The sequence below is a fragment of the Microtus oregoni genome, unplaced genomic scaffold, assembly GCF_018167655.1.
Source record: "Microtus oregoni isolate MIOR12 unplaced genomic scaffold, Mior012 000006F_ref0000085, whole genome shotgun sequence".
NCBI lineage: Eukaryota > Metazoa > Chordata > Mammalia > Rodentia > Cricetidae > Microtus > Microtus oregoni.
Genome location: NW_024543065.1, coordinates 47683922 through 47705302, shown reverse-complemented (window position 1 = coordinate 47705302; position 21381 = coordinate 47683922). Strand labels below are relative to the sequence as shown.

At 39.0% G+C, this 21381-nt stretch overlaps 1 protein-coding gene across 2 annotated transcripts in view; it reads left to right on the top strand.

Annotated features, from left to right (window-relative positions):
* LOC121449068 (sulfotransferase 2A1-like) overlaps window positions 1-21381 on the top strand; it is a 51339-nt gene that overhangs the window by 17304 nt on the left and 12654 nt on the right. Inside the window, exon 4 of one of the 2 annotated variants that reach the window (XM_041653270.1) lies at window positions 14717-14811. The exons of the other annotated variant lie outside the window; for it this stretch is intronic. Within the exon in view, the coding sequence (XP_041509204.1) occupies window positions 14717-14811 (95 nt within the window). The remainder of the gene's footprint in view (window positions 1-14716; window positions 14812-21381) is intronic. 2 annotated transcript variants of the gene reach the window in all.

Genomic DNA, 21381 nt, shown 5'->3' with positions numbered 1-21381 from the left:
CACCCTTCTCCCCCTCCTCCCACCCTTCTACCCCTCCCCCCACTCCTCTCCCCCTCCCTCTCCAGTCCACAGAGCAGTCCAGGTTCCCTGCCCTGTGGTAAGTCCTAGGTCCTCCCCCCTCCGTCCATATCTAGGAAGGTGAACATCCAAACTGGCTAGGTTTCCACAAAGCCAGCACATTAAGTAGGATCAAAACCCCGTGCCATTGTCCTTGGCGTCTCATCAGCCCTCATTGTTCGCCATGTTCAGAGAGTCCGGTTTTATCCCATGCTTTTTCGGTCACAGTCCAGCTGGCCTTGGTGAGCTCCCAGTAGATCAGCTCCACTGTCTCAGTGGGTGGGTGCACGCCTCGTGGTCCCGACTTCTTTGCTCATGTTCTCCCTCCTTCTGCTCCTCATTGGGACCTTGGGAGCTCAGTCCAGTGCTCCAGTGTGGGTCTCTGTCTCTGTCTCCATCCATCACCAGATGAAGGTTCTATGATGATATGCAAGATATTCGTCAGTATTGCTCTCGGATAGGGTCATTTCAGGTTCCCAATCCTCAGCTACCCAAGGAACTAACTGGGAACCTCATGTTGGGCACTTGGGAGCCCCTCTAGGGTCAAATCTCTTGCTCACCCTAAAGCGGTTCCCTTAACTAAGAATTGTGGTTCCATGCTCCCCTATCCACCTTTCCTTTATCCCAATTCTCCTGATTCCCCAAGTCCCCCCTCCTTCCCTTCTACCTTTTCTCTCCCCATCTCCCCTTACCCCCATCCCACCCCACCCCCAAGATCCTAATTTTCTCCCCGGCAATTGGGTCTACTTCCCTTAGCCAAGAGGATAACTATATGTTTTTCCTTGGGTTCACCTTCTTACTTAGCTTCTTTAGGTTCACCTATTGTAGACTCCGTGGCCCTAATTTATGGCTAGAAACCAATTATGAGCGAGTACATCCCATGTTCATCTTTTTGGGTCTGGGACACCTCACTCAGGATAGTGTTTTCTATTTCCATCCATTTGCCTGCAAAATTCGAGAAGTCATTGTTTTTTACCACAGCGTAGTACTCTAGCGTGTATATATTCCATACTTTCTTCATCCATTCTTCCATTGAAGGGCATCTAGGTTGTTTCCAGGTTCTGGCTATTACAAATAATACTGCTATGAACATAGTTGAACAAATGCTTTTGTCATATGATAGAGCATCTCTTGGGTATATTCCCAGGAGTGGTATTGCTGGGTCCAGGGGTAAGTTGATCCCGAATTTCCTGAGAAACCGAAACACTGACTTCCACAGTGGTTGCACAAGATGGCATTCCCACCAGCAATGGATGAGGGTACCCGTTCCTCCACAGCCTCTCCAGCAAAGGTTATCCTTGGTGTTTTTGACTTTAGCCATTCTGACAGGTGTAAGATGATATCTCAAAGTTGTTTTGATTTGCATTTCCCTGATTGCTAAGGAAGTTGAGCACGACTTTAAGTGTCTTTTGGCCATTTGAACTTCCTCTGCTGAGAATTCTCTGTTCAGTTCAGTGCCCCATTTTTTAATTGGGTTAATTAGCATTTTAAAGTCTAGTTTCTTGAAAGAAGGGAAACACACAAACTCTACGACTAAAAAAAAATGACCGGAGTTAACAACCACTGGTCATTAATATCACTTAATGTCAATGGACTCAACTCACCTATAAAAAGGCACAGGCTAAGAGATTGGATAAGAAAACAGGATCCAACATTCTGCTGTTTACAAGAAACACACCTCAACCACAAAGACAGGCACCTACTCAGAGTAAAGGGCTGGGAAAAGGCCTATCAAGCAAATGGTCCTAAGAAACAGGCAGGTGTGGCCATACTAATCTCTAACAAAGTTGACTTTAAACTTAAATCAATCAGAAGAGATGGAGAGGGGCATTTTATACTCATAACAGGAACAGTTCATCAGGATGAAGTCTCAATCCTGAACATCTATGCCCCTAATATAAAAGCACCCACGTACGTAAAAGAAACATTACTAAAACTCAAGGCAGCCATCAAACCGCACACACTAATAGTAGGAGACTTCAACACTCCTCTCTCACCAATGGACAGGTCAATCAGACAGGAACCTAACAGAGAAATAAGGGAATTAGTGGAGGTAATGAATTATTTTTTTATCTTTTATTGATAAAAAAAATTCTGCCTCCTCCCAGGCTCCCATTTCCCTCCTCCTCCTCCCAACCTCTCCCTGTCCACCCACTCCTCTCCCCCTCCTTCTCCAGTCCAAAGAGCAGTCAGGGTTCCTTGCCCTGTGGAAGGTCCAAGGTCCTCCCCCCTCCGTCCAGGTCTAGGAAGGTGAGCATCCAAACTGGCTAGGCTCCCACAAAGCCGGAATATGAAGTAGGATCAAAACCCAGTGTCCTTGGCTTCTCTCTCTCTCTCTCTCTCTCTCTCTCTCTCTCTCTCTCTCTTTTGGTTTTTTGATACAGGGTTTCTCTGTAGCTTTGGTGCCTGTACTGGAACTAGGTCTTGTAGACCAGTCTGGCCTCTAACTCCCAGAGATCCGCCTGCCTCTGCCTCCCGAGTGCTGGGATTAAAGGCGTGCGCCACCACCGCCCGGCTCTGTCCTTGGCTTCTCATCAGCCCTCATTGTTCGCCACATTCAGAGAGTCCGGTTTTATCCTATGCTTTTTCAGTCTGAGTCCAGCTGGCCTTGGTGAGCTCCCAACAGATCAGCCCCACTGTCTCAGTGGGTGGGTGCACCCCTCACGGTCCTGACTTCCTTGCTCATGTTCTCCCAACTTCTGCTTCTTATTGGGACCTTGGGAGCTCATTCCGGTGCTCCAATGTGGGTCTCTGTCTCTATCTCCATCCATTGCCAGATGAAGGGTCTATGGTGATATGCAAGATATTCATCAATATAGCTATAGGATAGGGCCATTTCAGGTTCCCTATCCTCAGCTGCCCAAGAAATTAACTGGGGACATCGCCCTGGACACCTGAGAGCCCCTCTAGAGTCAAGTCTCTTGCCAACCCAAAGATGGCTCCCTTAATTAAGATATATACTTCCCTGCTCCCATATCCACCCTTCGTTTATCCCAAAGATCCCATTTCCCCAAGTTCCCTGCATCCACCCCTTCTCACTTTTCTCTCCCCATCTCTCCTTACCACCATCCCACCCTACCTTCAAGATACCAGTTTTGATCCCAGAAAACTTGTCTACTTCCCATATCCAGGAGGATAACTATATGTTTTTCTTTGGGTTCACCTTCTTATTTAGCTTATTTAAGATCACAAATTATATGCTCAATGTCCTTTATTTATGGCTAGAAACCAATTATGAGTGAGTACATCCCATGTTCATCTTTTTGGATCTGGGTTACCTCACTCAGGAAAGTGTTTTCTATTTGCATCCATTTGCATGCAAAATTCAAGATGCCATTGTTTTTTTTTTTTTTTTTTTTTTTTTTTACCGCTGAGTAGTACTCTAATGTGTAAATATTCCACACTTTCTTCATCCATTCTTCCATTGAAGGGCATCTAGGTTGTTTCCAGGTTCTGGCTATTACAAATAATACTGCTTTTGTAATATGATAGGGTATCTCTTGGGTATATTCCTAAGAGTGGTATTGCTGGGTCCAGGGGTAGGTTGATCCCGAATTTCCTGAGAAACTGCCACATTGCTTTCCAAAGTGGTTGCACAAGTGCATTCCCACCAGCAATTAATGAGTATACCCCTTACACCACAACCTCTTCAGCAAAGGCTATGATTTGTGTTTTTGATTTTAGCGAATCTGACAGGTGTAAGATGATATCTCCAAGTTGTTTTGATTTGCATTTCCCTGATTGTTAATGAGGTTGAGCATGACCTTAAATGTCTTTTGGCCATTTGAACTTCTTCTGTTGAGAATTCTCTGTTCAGCTCAGTGCCCCATTTTTTAATTGGGTTAATTAGCATTTTAAAGTCTAGTATCTTGAGTTCTTTATATATTTTGGAGATCAGATCTTTGTTTGATGCGGTGTTGGTGAAGATCTTTTCCCAGTCAGTAGGTTGCCTTTTTGTCTTAGTGACAGTGTCCTTTGTTTTACAGAAGCTTCTCAGTTTCAGTAGGTCCCATTTATTCAATGTTGCCCTTAATGTCTGTGGCTGGGGTTATACATAGGAAGTGATCTCCTGTGCCCATATGTTGTAGGGTACTTCCCACTTTCTCTTCTATCAGGTTCAGTGTGTTCAGCCTGATATTGAGGTATTTGATTTATTTGGACTTGAGTTTTGTGCATGGTGATAGATATGGGTCTAATTTATTCTTCTACAGGTTGACATCCAGTTGTGCCAGCACCATTTGTTGAAGATTCTTTTTTCCTTCCATTTTATACTTTTAGCTCCTTTATAGAAAATCAGGGGTTCATAGGTTTGTGGGTTAAAATCTGGGTCTTTTATACGATTCCATTGGTCGACTACTCTGTTTTTATACCAATACCATGCTGTTTTCATTACTGTAGCTCTGTAATGGAGTTTGGAGTCAGGGATGGTAATGCCTCCAGAAGTTCCTTTATTGTTTAAAATTGTTTTGGCTATCTTGGGTTTTTTGTTTTTCCATATAAAGTTGATTATTGTCCTCTCAAGATCTGTGAAGAATTTTGATGGGATCTTGATGGGGATTGCATTGAATCTATAAATTGCCTTTGGTAGAATTGCCATTTTTACTATGTTGATCCTCCCAATCCAAGAGCAAGGGAGGTCCATCCATTTTTTTGGTATCCTCTTCAATTTCTTTCTTCAATGCCTTAAAGTTCTTGTCAAATAGATCATTCACTTCCTTGGTTAGAGTTACCCCAAGATATTTTATGCTGTTTGTGTCTATCGTGAAAGGTGATGCTTCTCTGAATTCCCTCTCTGCATCCTTATGCTTTGTGTATAGGAGGGCAGCGTATTTTTTGGAGTTTTTCTTGTATCCTGCCACATTAATAAACATGTTTATCAGCTGTAGGAGTTCTTTGGTAGAGTTTTCGATGTCACTTATGTACACCATCATATCATCTGCAAATAACAAAAGTTTAGCTTCTTCCTTTCCAATTCGAATCCATTTGATATCTTTATGTTGTCTTATTGCTATTGCTAGAACTTCAAGCACTATATTGAAAAGATATGGAGAGAGTGAATAGCCTTGTAGTGTTCCTGATTTTAGTGGGATGGCTTTGAATGTCTCTCCACTTAATTTGATGATAGCTGTCGGCTTGCTGTAAATAGCATTTATTATATTTAGGTTTGACCCTTATATCCTTAATCTCTCCAATACCTTTATCATAAAGGGATGGTGAATTTTTCAAATGCTTTTTCAGCATCTAATGAAATGATCATATGGCTTTTTTCTTTCAGTTTATTTATGATGGATTACATTGATAGGTTTTCGTATGTTGAACCAGCCCTGCATCCCTGGGATGAAGCCTACTTGATCATAATGGATAATTTTTCTAATGTATTCTTGGATTCAGTTTGCCAGTATTTTGTTGAGGATTTTTGTGTCGGTGTTCATGAGTGAGATTGGCCTGTAATTCTCTTTCTTGGTTGAGTCTTTGCCTGGTTTTGGTATCAGAGTAACTGTGGCTTCATAAAAGGAATTTGGCAATGACTCTTCTGTTTCTATATTGTGAAATACATTTAGGAGTATAGGTATTAGTTCTTCTTGGCCATTCTAGTAGAATTCTGCATTGAAACCAGCTGGTCCTGAGCTTTTTTTGGTAGGGAGGTTTTTGATAACAGCTTCTAATTCTTCACAACTAACAAGTCTATTTAGATTGTTCACATGGTCCTGGTTTACCTTTGGCATATGGTATTTATCTAAAAAAGTGTCCATTTCTTTTACATTTTCCAGTTTTGTGGCATACAGGCTTTTGTAGTAAGATCTAATGATTCTCTGAATTTCCCTGTGTCTGTGGTTATGTCCCCCTTTTCATTTCTGATCTTATTAATTTGCGTATTCTCTCTCTGCCGTTTGATTAGTTTGGATATGGGTTTATCAATCTTGTTGATTTTCTCCAGGAACCAGCTTTTTGTTTCATTGATTCTTTGGATTGTTTTCTGTGTTTCTATTTTGTAGATTTCAGCCCTCAGTTTGATTATTTCCAGTCTTCTACTCCTCCTAGGTGAGTCTGCTTCTTTTTTTCTAGAGCTTTCAGGTGGACTGTTAAGTCTCCAACCTGTGCTTTCTCTGTTTTCTTTAAGTGGGCACTTAGTGCTATGAACTTTCCTCTTAGGACTGCTTTCAGAGTGTCCCATAAGTTTGAGTATGTAGTTTCTTTATTTTCATTGAATTCGAGGAAGATTTTAATTTCTTTCTTTCTTTCTTTCTTTCTTTCTTTCTTTCTTTCTTTCTTCCTTAATCCAGGTATGTTTCAGAAGTTGACTGTTCAGTTTCCATGAGTTTGTAGGCTTTCTGGGGATAGCATTGTTGTTGAATTCTAAGTTTAATCCATGGTGATCTGATAAGACACTGGTTGTTACTAATATTTTTTTGTAATTGTGGAAGTTTGCTTTGTTACCGAGTATGTGGTCAATTTTTGAGAAGGTTCCATGAGCTTCAGAGAAGAAGGTATATTCTTTCCTATTTGGGTGGAATGTTCTATAGATGTCTGTTAAGTCCAATTGATTCATTACCTCCATTAATTCTCTTATTTCTCTGTTAGGTTTCTGTCTGATTGACCTGTCCATTGGTGAGAGAGGAGTGTTGAAGTCTCCTACTATTAGTTTGTGCGGTTTGAAGACTGCCTTTTGTCTTAGTAATGTTTCTTTTACATAAGTGGGTGATTTTATATTAGCGGCATAGATATTCAGGATTGAGACTTCATCCTGATGAATTGGTCCTGTTATGAGTATAAAATATACCTCTCCATCTCTTCTGATTGATTTTAGTTTGAAGTCAACTTTTTTAGTAATTAGTCGCCACACCTGCTTGTTTCTTAGGTCCATTTGCTTGTTAAGCCTTTTCCCAGCCTTTTAATCTGAGTTGGTGCCTGTTTTTGTGGTGGAGGTGTGTTTCTTGTAAACAGCAGAATGTTGGATCCTGTTTTCATATCCAATCTCTTAGCCTGTGCCTTTTTATAGGTGAGTTGAGTCCATTGACATTTACTGATGTTAATGACCAGCGGTTATTAACTCAGGTCATTTTTTTGGTAGTAGAGTTTGTGTTTCTCCCTTCTTCAAGTTGTGCTGGTTAAGGATCTCTAGACGTCCAAGTTATTTTGGGCATTGTTGGATTCCTTGGTTAGAGATTTTCCTTCTATTTCTTTCTGCAAGGCTGGATTTGTCCCTAAGTATTTTTTAAATTTGTTTTTATCCTGGAAAATTCTGTTTTTTCCATTTCTAGTGAATAAAAGCTTTGCTGGGTATAGTAGTCTGGGCTTGTATCCATGGTCTCTCATTTTCTGCAGTGTATCTATCCAGGACCTTCTGGCTTTCATGGTTTCCATAAAGAAGTCATGTGTAAGTCTGATAGGTTTACCTTTAAAAGTTACTTGACTTTTTTCCTTTGCAGCTCCTAATATTCTTTCTTTATTCTGTATGCTTTGTGTTTTGATTATTATTTGGTGAGGGGACCTTTTTTTGGTTTTTTGTTTTTTTGTTTTTTAGTTTGATCCAGTCTATTTGGTGTTCTGCATGCTTCTTGAACCTTCATAGGTATATCTTTCTTTAGGTTGGGAAAGTTTTCTTCTATAATTTTATTAAATATATTTTCTGGACCGTTGAGCTGTACTTCTTCTCTTTCTTCTACTCCTATTATTCTTAGGTTTGGTCTTTTTATTGTGTCCCAGATTTCCTGAATGTTTTGTGATGAGAGTTTTTTGGACTAGCTGTTTTCTTTGATCAGTGCATTTATTTTCTCTATGCTATCTTCAGAATCTGAGATTCTTTCTTCTATTTCTTGTATCCGGTTGGTTATGCTTGTTTCTGTATTCTCTATTCATTTACCTAGATTTTCCTTGTCCAGCCAGCCCTCAGTTTGTGTTTTCTTCTTTGCCTCCATTTCAGTTTTCAAGTCTTGAACTGTTTCCATTATCTGTTTGATTGTTTTTCCTTGGTTTCCTATGATATCAATAACTGTTTTACTCAATTCTTCAAACTTTCTATTATACTTCTCATCCATTTCTATAAGGGTGTTTTTTACATGCTGTTTAAGGGCCTCTATCACTGTCATAGAGTCAATTTTTTCTACTTCTTCTTGATTTAGGTGTTCCTGTCCTCCTGTTGTGAGGTCGCTGTGTTCTCGTGTTTTCATGTTGTTTTTCAGATTGTTGGATAAATTCTTGCATTGGTGCCTGTCCATCTCTTCCTCCGAATTCTCCCCTATGGATCTTCTTTTACAGGATCAGGTCTCCTTGCCCACTGATGTACCTTCCCAGTGATGGCACTCCCCAGTGATGGCTCTCCTGGTGCTGATATCAAATCTTCGTGCTGGGTGGGTAGCTTGTAAACAAAGTGCCTACCTTGCTTGCTGCAGGAAGGCTATTGAGACAAAGGAACTACTGCCCACCCGGTTGTCCTCACGACTTGGTCCCAGTGCCCAAACAGGCTGATCTGGGTGATGTTATGTGCCCGAAGAGGGGTGGGAGGCAGAAGGGGGGGTTCTGGATGGAAGTTGGGTGGGATAGGTAGAGAGAGGCATTATCCGGGGAGTATAGCCCCTGCAGGAAGACCAGGAAGTATGGGGGGGATGAGGAACATCTGAGTTCCATGTCCCGGGTTGCTGCTGCAGGTCAGAACTCACTCACCCCAGTGATGGCTCTCCTGGTGCCGAGATCAGATTTTTCAAAGATATATTCACAATTACGTTGTGAGTTATTTAATATCCATGAGTTCATTTACCTTCTAGAGTTTACCATGTTGTTTATATATAGTCATTTTATTCTTGTCAGGTAGAATATAAAGAATCATTTCAGTTTCCCCATATTTGTTAAGATTCTTTCTGTTTTCTAACATATGATCTATTTTAGAGAATGTTCTATGAGCTGCTGAGAACAATGCGTATTCTACAGTGTTTGGATACAATATTCTGTAGATGTTGTTTATGGCCGTTTTTACTTGTGATGTCATTTAATTCTATATACTTTCTATTAGGATGATGGGTTAATAGTTAAAAGTGAAACTACTATGTCACATGATGGTAGCCTGTAACCTTTCATGTAGTAGTGTTTTCTGGGTGTACCTGTGTTTGAAATTGTATAGTTCTCTCCTTGAAGTCTTCCTTTAATCAATAGAAAGTGCTATTTATTATTTCTCACTAGATTTTGTTTCAAGTCTATTTTGTCAGATTAGATTAGCAACACTCACTTGTTTTCTAGCTCCATTTGCCTTGAACAACTTTATTCATCATTTCATTGTAAGATACCATGTGTTTTTATGATAAAATATAACAAATATATACTTTCTAATTTTATTTCCATGTCTTTGTCTGTGGTACTTTATTAGAAATTGACACTACTATTCAGTAACTAATGGAAGATGTCTACTGATTCCTGTCATTTTGAAGATTTTGCCAAGGTTCTCAAGCTGTTTTCCTTTTATTTCTTATTTAACTGTTGTTCTAGTTTGCTTTATGGTCTCTGCGATAAAAACACTCTTGCCATCTCTAGTTGAGTGCTCTCTTTTTAACTCTAAGCTGTTCTGTTCAGGGTCCTTACTATATATATCCTTGTAATTTTCCTACAGCCTTCCCTCCTCTCACATTACACAATTTACCCTTAAAATCTCTCATAATTTTCTTCAAACATATAGAGTTGAATGGTACTCATCATCTACTCTTATGGTATCTTGGGTCAAGATACAAATTGCAAGAATTCTTCCAAGTTTCACAATTTTCATCCCTGCCAACATTAGGGATAGTCCAACTTGAAAAAATTAGGAACATGTTTCTCTCACCCTCAAATTACAACTATGATTGCTTCTTACTCTAGCAGCAGTAAAGCCCTTAAATAGTCTATTATGGTCTGTCTAATGTGATTCTTCTCTTATCTCTTTTCCCATGACTTTCTCCTGAAGTTGACTTTGGTTATGCAACATCTTTTGTCAAAGATTATTAATCTGCATGGATCGTGTTTAGTTGTGGCTCCACGAGAGTGAAAGTATTGTCTCCTGATGAACGTTGTTACAATTGGCAGAGTTACTGTATTTACTTTCTATTTTGGGGAATCCCAAAGAAGTCATTAGACATCTCTGAATCACCAGCACCTTCTATTTAAAATTATTCCCTTGTTTATTATATCTGTCATGTGATAGATTCTCAATAAATAAATACATGATGTCAAGAAAAAAAAACACTCTTGCCAGAAGCAATGTAGGGGGAAAAGTGTTTATTGGGCTTATACTTTCAGGTCTCAATCTATCTATGGGCAAAGTCAGGGCAGTATCTTCAGAAGGAAATAAAGCAGAAACCATTTTACTAATCTGCTTGATAACTTCTTCAGTGTCTCATGCTAAATCAGCTTTCTCATACAGCCCAGTCCCAGCTACATATGCTGCGTCATACATACCAATCATTAATCAAAACTAGAATTCAAACATGTGGCCACATACCAATCTGATAGGGACAATATCTTAACTGGGAATTTCTCAGATAATTCCAAGTTGTGTCAAATAGACTGCTAAAGCTAACTTATACTTGTTGTAGTCTTATAGATAGAACTATTTTTCTCTTTGGTCTAAAAGGCTCCTATAAGAACATCAAGTGTTTTAGACACATCTTAAAATAATATCCCATAACATCTCTATAAGTGCTTTCTGTTGCAATAGATGCCAACTCAGATACAGGTGGAATGTAGGGCACCACAAAGACTAAAAAAGAATCTTCCCTCAGAATTGTTTAAGTAAACAAAGAAAGCACATTGAAAATTGTCAAGAGAGAAACACCAAGTCTAATGTAATAGGAGGTATGGTCTGTTAGAACTGAGATTTCACCTGTGATTTTAAAAAGTAGGAGGGACTGAAAATTATATTTTGTACAGCATTCTTGGTGTACAAAATGAATTCCATAAATTCATTTTACATTTATTTAGCATATAAAGTTTTGTTTCTCCTTCACTTATGACAAGAAGCTTTAATGGGTACAGTAGTCGAGATGCCATTGGTTGACTTTTAGAACTTGAAATACAAATTTCCAGTCCCTCCTACTTTTTATTATTATATTATTTTAAGATGTGTTGCATTCATTTATGTTGTAGAACATTTATTTTAATGTTTCAGAGATGTGTTGCATTCTTTTATGTTTAATTTGTTTAACTCTGTGAAGCTGTGAAACTGCCTGTCTAAAATACTTGATGTTCTTATAGAGAGCTAAGCAGGCAATATTGAGGCAGAAAAAAAGGATAGGCAGGGCTGGTAGGCAGAGAGAATAAATAGGAAGAGAACTCATGGAAAAAAGATGGGGGAGGAAGGAAAGGAGATTGACTTCGGGGTCTAGTCACCCAGCTGCATATCAAGTCATAGAGTAAGAAAGAAAGAAAAGATATGCAGAAATAAGAAAAGGTAAAAGCCCAATAGCAAAAGATGGATGGGATAATTTTATGTTTTGACTAGAAAAAGGCAAAGCTAAGGCTGGCATTTATAAGAAAGAATACGTCTCTGTGTCTGACTTATTTGTGAGCTGTGTGGCAGACCCCCAAAAGAGCAAAGAAAAAAGAGTAAAACAGTCAACAATGTTTGGGCATTCCAACATAAGGCTAGAATAAAAGAAAATCCAATAGCAAAGAGAAAAGTTTTGGTTTTGCTTACAACTCCCAGGTTACAGTTTATTACTGGAAAGTTGTGGTAGGAAATTAAAGCACTACATTTCACAGTCAAGGGCAGAGAGACAATATGTTTCCCTTGCTTTCTTTCTTGCAGCTAACCTTCTCTTCCCTACTTTTCTACACTACGATGAGTAGGGAATTATGCTGCCCACATTGTGTTCCACCTTTCTGCATTATTAATGAATATAAGAACAACCTTTCAAAGACATGCCCACAGATCAATGTAATCTAGAATATTCCTCATTCAAATTCTCTATCAAGATAGTTATATGTTGTGTTAACATTAAAAGCTACTAAACATAGCATCTCTTTTCTTATCTATGGAATGTAGTAATAAAAATGTTTTCTATACCTATGAACCTTGCATTTCATGTTTTCATAGAGGGACAAATATCTTGTTATTCCTACTCCTGTCTTCTTATTATGCCAACTTTGTTTTTAATGAATTGTCCCAAGTCCCCCACCTTGCTTTCACTCTGTGATATTTTTTCCTTCAAAAATATCTTTTTTATTATGATCTGGTGTGTGTGTGAGAGTGTGTGTGTGTGTGTGTGTGTGTCTGTATGTGTGTGTGTGCTAGAGTGTCTCTGTGTGTACACACATCTCACAGAACTTTTGTGAGAACATAAGAACAACTTTGTGGAGTCAATTGTCTACTCATAATCTATGTGGGTTACAGAGACAGTTTAATCATCAGGAGTATATGGTAAGTACTTTTTTACCTGTTCTCATAGTGCCATCATTTAATGTTGTATCTGTATTTTCTTCATTTCAAATTTATTTGTTGTGTAGACCATTTGTACTAATTTTTACTTTTCTTGGCACAATAAAACTGTTTTAATAAATTACTCTTGATAATTATGTGATTAGAGGCTGTAGAGATCCTTCAGTGGTTAAAAGAACTTGTGGATTTTTAGAGGAGGGGAGTTTGTTTCCCAGAACCCACATCAAGTAGCTCCCAATTTTTCATATCTCTAGCTTGAGGAGAACTGGAATTCTCTTAATATCTGTGGGTGCACGTGTGTGTGTGTGCACGCGCACACACACACACACTCATATGCATGTGAAAATGCACAATCATATGTAAAAATAAAATAAATCTTTTAAAAATTATTTCATTAACTACAAGTTTCTAGAGCCTTTCATGTTCTCTGAATGTTGATGTATAACATTCTAGATAGATAGATAGATAGATCTTTTCCACTATCTCTCCTCTTCTCCAATCTTTCTCTACCTCAACCTGATGATATATGCCCTCACTCTATTCATTGATACGATATTAACACTATCATGCAACCTTGATGCATAGCTTTATAGCTTTTCACTCAATCTTTTGATGTAGTGATGGGAATCATTCTTTCCAGCATCATTTAGGTTACCATTCTTGCCAACTCTGTCATTGAACCTTTGTTGTTCCACTAGAACACTTGACCAGGAGGCAGGTACTTACTTGCTTGCTTTTTTTTTTTTACCATTGTTCTCCCACTAACACTCAGACCTTATTAATTATTGTTGTTGGATACAGCCACTAGGTTTCATAACTTGATACATAACTATTAAAGTGTTAGAAAATAATATATCCAGGCTGAGTAATATGGTAAAAGCCTTCACTCATGACATTTATGGGATGGATACAGCGGATCAATAGTTCAAGTAATCTTTTTCTACATAACAGAGACAGACTTATTGACATATACTTTGTAATCTCAGCCTCCAAATAAACACATTATCTTTGAAAATGACCTCTAAAACAGAACCATTTTTAATTATCAGCAACATATATGTCACTGGCTTACTTTTGATGCTCTCACTAACATGCTATTGGTTTTTTGCTTATTTTCCAACATTATCATTGAATTTATCTCAAGTTGGCCACTAATTCACAATGTAATGGAAAATGACATTGAAGCTCTAGTCTTCTTTTGACTTTAACTCCTGGGTTTTAGTATTTGAAATGTATGCCACCACTTCTGGCGTGGCTTTTAGCCTTTTCTGATGAGCATAGGTGTGTGTGTGTGTGTCCATGGTTGTATGGAAACAAATGTGTGACTATGTCTGTTCTTGTGCCAAAGCTTGAATGTGGAAGACAAGCAACAACATCAGGTATTGAGCTTTAATATATACTTTGTTCAATGGTTCCTGAGGATTCAAATACAGGCAAATACATTCCACTGAGCCATCACCTGAGACCAGCTTTCAATCTCTTTAAGTGACTAAATTCTGCCATTTCTGGAAGAATTCACTACAACTTCTCTGTAGATTATTTACCCTCAGTTTTCAATTAAATCTTAAAATCCTTGAATTCATATATTCTACTGCTCTTACCCTGACATAACTCTTACCTTCTTTACTGATTTGATTCAGGTATTTCTTCACATAATGGGTAACAGTGAGGAGTGTGAAATGGAGGCTGAGACAAGAAGAGAGTGCACTAGACCAGGATCTATTGTGAACACATCACAATAGCCTTAGGAATGTAAATGAAGTTTGGATGTGAAGGTGGATGTCTATGCTTGAAAGGTCTCTACTTGCCTGTGTTTTAGAGGCTTGGGTATTGAACAGTGACTATTGAGCAGTGGGGGTAACTTAGATGTGGAGGCCAGTAGAAGGTGATCTCCCTCATAATTACTTAAGATAGTTCTTCAGACATGACAGTCTAAGCCTGACCATGTCAAGAAACCTCTGGTTTACTGTATTGGTGTGATTGCTTTTCCCCAACACATGCTGCCTCAGTCATTGATACCAAATAGGAGGATGTCTCCCCATGGCATCAGTGGTAAGGCTGTGCGGTGAAGTGTTTACTAGTGTTTTTGATTTTATCTGCTCACTATCTGTGTATGTGCCATTTGTTACATTGAATATTGTAAATGTCAGTTTGATTTTTCTTAATAAAGGTATCTACAATTTGCACAAAAGAGAAGAATATCAAGCAGTGCTTACTTTTATTTTTTGTAGCCAACACTTTCTTCCTCCCTTCACACAGTTACATTTGGATCATGGTTTGAGCACACTCGTGCCTGGCTGTCCATGAGAAAAAGGGACAACTTCCTGCTTTTGAGCTATGAAGACCTGAAACAGGTAACCAACATTCTTATCTCAAACCATCTCACAAACGCACCCCATCAAGCACCCCACATTCCTCAGTGTTGCCATGTCAGTGTTAGGCTCATGAACACTCACTAAAAGTTAGATTATTGCTTATACCTTTATTGACCTGCATCTCACATTTCCTCTCCAGCCTCCTAGTCCATTTTCCATGTCTTCTTTACCCTACTTTACCCTGAGGAAGGGAGGGGTAGCTCACACTTGCACTACAGGATTTAATTCTGTCTGGGGAATACATTTGATACATCTGATAATGCACTGGTTAGTGGGGATAGTAATGTTATTCTACTGTTGTGCCAAAATGTATGTCATCTGCACTTCACTGCAAGAAGAGAGACAAAGGAGAAAACTATCAGTGAATTCTGGGAGAATACAAGTGCTGGAGTCACAAGAACAGTACTGAGTGCTACACAAATCTGACTGGGCATCTACAGGGTGCAGACAGTCAGGAAAGATGGTGTCCTGTGCTCTGCAGTACAGGGGTTCTTCAGGATGGACTAGATTACACTACAGATTTCCAATGTCTTAGTAGAGAATATTTAAAATGTTTCACCAGTAAGTAATGCCATATATTTAAATAGACTGATAGACTAGGCATTTACCTAATCATTGAAGGTTTCATCGCATTAAAATGCCCAACTGATGGTATAAATATGTTTAAGTTCTTTGGGTTTTTCTCAAATATCTCTTATTTTAAAAATTAAAAAATACATCAGCAGTGTGTCCCTGGACTGCAAACCCAATTCTGAGACATAGAGTCAATTTCAGGGGTTCTAGATCATCTTTGCTTGTATGGTTGGTTTGAGTTCAATGTTGGCTACAAGAGACATTGTTTCAAAAGACCATAAAGAAAAAGTAATTTTGTGTATTTTATGTTCACTTAGTTAAAAATACTCCCTCTTGATGATGGAAGTCACAAAATAATCCCATAGTAGTTCAGGATTATGTATAATAATGGGTTATTTACTTAGAGGTAGACTCACAGATCACAGTCCTCTGCACGAATGGGGAACAGAAACTGAAGCTAGCAGCCAGAAATGAGAGTCCAAAGAGAAAGAGCGAGTGCACTCTTTACAGCTGCATTTATAGTATAAGAGACCATGCCCAAGTGAGCTGGTGTCTTAAAAGCTATTGACTGAAGGAGCTCCCATAGCACCTCCGCCTTTTGTTTAAATAAGAGAGTTCCAAACGTAATACAAAACTAAGTACACCAGGAACAGATATCAAGTATAAAGTTAGAATTACAGCCAGCATAAACAATATTAAGCAAGCAATCTATCCTAATTTTTAATAAACATTCTATTCTAAGGAGTCTAAGATTGTAGTAGAAATGGCTTTACTAGATCATAAGAGGATGGTAAGATGACTATCTAGTCTTCAACCACATTGAAGACTGAAGAAGGGAGATAATATTACTTGAGTAGGCAGGAAGTACAATCAAACAGCTTCCAAAATGTACAGTAGATGACAGAGACAACTGGCTGCCCAGGCCATCACTCAAAGTCTCATTTGCAATGTGGAAACATTCATCTTTGTCTATGAACTAGAGTAACTGACAGACCATTTTCAGAGGCAGGAAAATTTTCAGAACTGTCTTACCCTGTCTTGGGAAGGTTTGGCAGTCTTTTTTCTTGTATCCTTCTGAGTCAAGTCTGGACATTGTGCACTTTGTCATTGGTCAAGGCATAAGCAAAAAGCCAGTTGTGCCAAGAAGAAAACAAACTTTTTCTTGGAGTGTATTTTGTGCTCAATACTCTCTCAGGAATAGAACAATGCTGCCAAGAGCAATCATGTCTCACATCAACAGAATCCTAAATTATTTAAATGCCATGTATGTTCTACAGATCTTTGAAGTGGTTAAAGATAACCTATCTATGTGGATAGATACAATCTATCTCTATGTATCTAAAGAACCTGATTAGTTTAACTATAAGTATGACAAACATGGATGACTATTGACCTATAATATTTAATTCCTGCATAACTTAAAGTCTAGGGCTTCATATTAGAATATCAGTCAATCATTAAACAACTGTAAAACAAATGAGTACAGTGATCTCAAAATATAAACAATGTATAAATATCTTGATCACAGGTAGAAATATATAATGCAATATGATAAATATATTCTAAAACTGTATCAATATACAAAATGTCTTAAACACAGGCAGAAGCATACATGTATACAATCTGACAAAATAACTTTGCATAGGTATACAAATATATAGATAAATATACAGTTAAGCATAAATCAGAGCATATTCAATATAACAAATAGAATTTGAACTTATCAATATAGAAAAATCTATGCGGTCCTTGGGCTTCCCACAGGTCAGGGAACCCTGATTGCTCTTCGAGCAGGTGAGGGAGGGGGACTTGATCGGGGGAGAGGGAGGGAAATGGGAAGCGGTTGTGGGGAGGAGGCAGAAATAATTAATAAATAAATAAATTAAAAAAAAGAAATATCTACACCAATGTAAATTGTCTGTAAATAATAGCTCACAAGTATTCATTCTATTACACACTTTTACTATTATTAGTGTGAGTAAGTTCATACTAATCTAGCTATCATCCCATTCAGTTTTCCCTCTTCATTTTTGTTTTTTTTTTCTTTTTTCTTTTTTTATTGAGAAAAGGAGAGAAAAAAACCAAACACAAGTCTCCACCTCCTCCCAGCCTCCCATTTCCCTCCCCCTCCTCCCACCCTTCTCCCCTCCTCCTGCCCTTCTCCCCCTCCCCCCCACTCCTCTCCCCCTCCCTCTCCAGTCCAAAGAGCAGTCATGGTTTTCTGCCCTGTGGTAAGTCCTAGGTCCTCCCCCCTCTGTCCATATCTAGGAAGGTGAACATCCAAACTGGCTAGGCTCCCACAAAGCCAGCACATTAAGCAGGATCAAAACCCCATGCCATTGTCCTTTGCATCTCATCAGCCCTCATTGTTAGCCATGTTCAGAGAGTCCAGTTTTATCCCATGCTTTTTCGGTCACAGTCCTGCTGGCCTTGGTGAGCTCCCAATAGATCAGCTCCACTGTCTCTTTGAGTGGTTTTGGTATCAGAGTAATTGTGGCTTCATAAAAGGAATTTGGTAATGACCCTTCTGTTTCTATATTGTGGAATACATTAAGGAGTATAGGTATTAGGTCTTCTTGGAAGTTCTGGTAGAATTTTGCATTGAAACCATCTGGTCCTGGGCTTTTTTTGGTAGGGAGGTTTTGATAACAGCTTCTAATTCTTCGCCACTAACAGGTCTGTTTAGATTGTTCACCTGGTCCTGGTTTAGTTTTGGTAAATGGTATTTATCTAAAAAAGCGTCCATTTCTTTTACATTTTCCAGTTTTGTGGCATACAGGCTTTTGTAGTAAGATCTAATGACTCTCTGAATTTCCTCTGTGTCTGTGGTTATGTCCCCCTTTTCATTTCTGATCTTATTAATTTGCGTGTTCTCTCTCTGTCGTTTGATTAGTTTGGATAGGGGTTTATCAATCTTGTTGATTTTCTCCAGGAACCAGCTTTTTGTTTCATTGATTCTTTGGATTGTTTTCTGTGTTTCTATTTTGTTGATTTCAGCCCTCAATTTGATTATTTCCAGTCTTCTACTCCTCCTAGGTGAGTCTGCTTCTTTTTTTTCTAGAGCTTTCAAGTGGGCTGTTAAGTCTCCAATATGTGCTTTCTCTGTTTTCTTTAGGGGGGCACTTAGTGCTATGAACTTTCCTCTCAGGACTGCTTTCATAGTGTCCCATAAGTTCGAGTATGTTGTTTCTTTATTTTCATTGAATTCAAGGAAGACTTTAATTTCTTTCTTTCTTTCTTCCTTAATCCAGGTATGGTTCAGTAGTTGACTGTTCAGTTTCCATGAGTTTGTAGGCTTTCTGGGGGTAGCATTGTTGTTGAATTCTAACTTTAATCCATTGTGATCTGATAAGACACAGGTGGTTACTAATATTTTTTTGTAACTGTGTAAGTTAGCTTTGTTACCGAGTATGTGGTCAATTTTCGAGAAGGTTCCATGAGCTGCAGAGAAGAAGGTATATTCTTTCCTCTTTGGGTGGAATAATCTATAGATGTCTGTTAAGTCCATTTTATTCATTACCTCCATTAATTCTCTAATTTCTCTGTTAGGTTTCTGTCTGACTGACCTGTCCATTGGTGAGAGAGGAGTGTTGAAGTCTCCTACTATTAGTGTATGCGGTTTGATGGCTGCCTTGAGTTTTAGTAATGTTTCTTTTACGTACGTGGGTGCTTTTATATTAGGGGCATAGATATTCAGGATTGAGACTTCTTCCTGATGAATTGTTCCTGTTATGAGTATAAAATGTCCCTCTCCATCTCTTCTGATTGATTTAAGTTTGAAGTCAACTTTGTTAGAAATTAGTATGGCCACACCTGCTTGTTTTTTAGGTCCATTTGCTTGATAAGCCTTTTCCCAGCCCTTTACTCTGAGTAGGTGCCTGTCTTTGTGGTTGAGGTGTGTTTCTTGTAGACAGCAGAATGTTGGATCCTGTTTTCTTATCCAATCTCTTATCCTGTGCCTTTTTATAGGTGCGTTGAGCCCATTGATATTAAGTGATATTAATGACCAGTGGTTGTTAACTCCGGTCACTTTTTTAGTAGTAGGGTTTGTGTGTTTTCCTTCTTTGATTTGCGCTGGTGAAGAGTCTCTAGATGTCTGAGTTATTGTGGTCATTGTTGGAATCCTTGGTTAGTGATTTTCCTTCTATTATTTTCTGTAAGGCTGGATTTGTGGCTACGTATTGTTTAAATTTGTTTTTATCCTGGAAAATTTTGTTTTCTCCATTTATAGTGAATGAAAGTTTGGCTGGATATAGTAGTCTGGGCTTGCATCCGTGGTCTCTTAGTTTTTGGAGAACATCTATCCAGGACCTTCTGGCTTTCATGGTTTCCATAGAGAAGTCAGGTGTAAGTCTGATAGGTTTACCTTTATAAGTAACTTGGCCTTTTTCCTTTGCGGCTCTTAATATTCTTTCTTTATTCTGTATATTTTGTGTTTTGATTATTATATGGTGAGGGGATGTTTTCTTTTGATCCAGCCTATTTGGTGTTCTGTATGCTTCTTGAACCTTCATCGGTACATCTGTCTTCAGGTTGGGAAAGTTTTCTTCTATAATTTTATTAAATATATTTTCTGTACCGTTGAGCTGAACTTCTTCTCCTTCTTCTACTCCAATTATTCTTAGGTTTGGTCTCTTTATTGTGTCCCATATTTCCTGAATGTTTTGTGATGAGAGTTTGTTGGACTTGCTGTTTTCTTTGATCAGAGTGTTTATTTTCTCTATGTTATCCTCAGAATCTGAGATTCTTTCTTCTATCTCTTGTATTCTGCTGGTTATACTTGATTCTGTAGTCTCTATTCGTTTACCTAGATTTTCCATGTCCAGCTGGCCCTCTGTTTGTGTTTTCTTCTTTGCCTCCATTTCAGTTTTCAAGTCATGAACTGTTTCCTTTATCTGCTTGATTGTTTTTCCTTGGTTTCCTAGGGTATCATTCACTGATTTACTCAATTCCTCGAACTTTCTGTTATACTTCTCATCCATTTCTCTAAGGGCGTTTTTTATATGCTGTTTAAGGGTGTCAGTCACTTTCATGAAGTCAGTTTTTTCTACTTCTTCTTGATTAAGGTGTTCATGTCCTCCTGTTGTGGGGTCACTGGCTTCTGGTGGTTTCGTGTTGTTTTTCAGATTGTTGGGAGAAATCCTGCATTGGCGTCTGCCCATCTCTTCCTCCCAATACTCCCCTTTGGATCTTCTTTTACAGGATCAGGTCTTCTTGCCCACTGATGTACCTTCCCAGTGATGTCACTCCCCAGAGATGTTTCTCCACAATGATGTTTCACTCGGTGCCCAGATCGAAACTCCGCGCTGTTTGGTTAGCTCGGGAACAAAGGGCCCACCCTGCTCGCTGCGGGCAGGCTATGGGAACAAAGGAGCTACCGGCCACCCCTTTGTCCTCCCGGTTTGGGTTCGGTCCCAGCACCCTAGCAGGCTGAGCAGGGAGGTGCTATGCCCCAAAGATGGGAGGGAGGGAGGGAGACAGGGGGTGTGGGGATCTGGATGTAAGCTGAATGGGATAGGAAGAGAGAGGCGGTTTGGGCAGTATAGCCCCTGTAGGATGGCCAGGAAGTGTGGGCGGGCTGAGGTATGTTCCCAGCTGCCGCAGCACTCACTCACCACAATGATGTTTCACTCGGTGCCCAGATCGAAACTCCCTGCTGCTTGGTTAGCTCGCGAACAAAGGGCCCACCCCGCTCGCTGCAGGCAGGCTATGGGAACAAAGGAGCTACCGGCCACCCCTTTGTCCTCCCGGTTCGGATCCCTAAATTTTTCTTTTTCAGATTTGCTACACTTTCAGTTTTCTTGATTAATTCTATTTCCACCTTCCGGTCTTGAATATTTTATTCATTTCTTTTTAATGTTTGTGTTTTGAAAGATTTCTTTATGGAATTTATTCATTTCTTGTTTTAAGGTCCTTTTCTTGCTCTATAACTACACTGAAATCATCAGGAACTGCTGTAGTAGTGTTGCTGGCCTC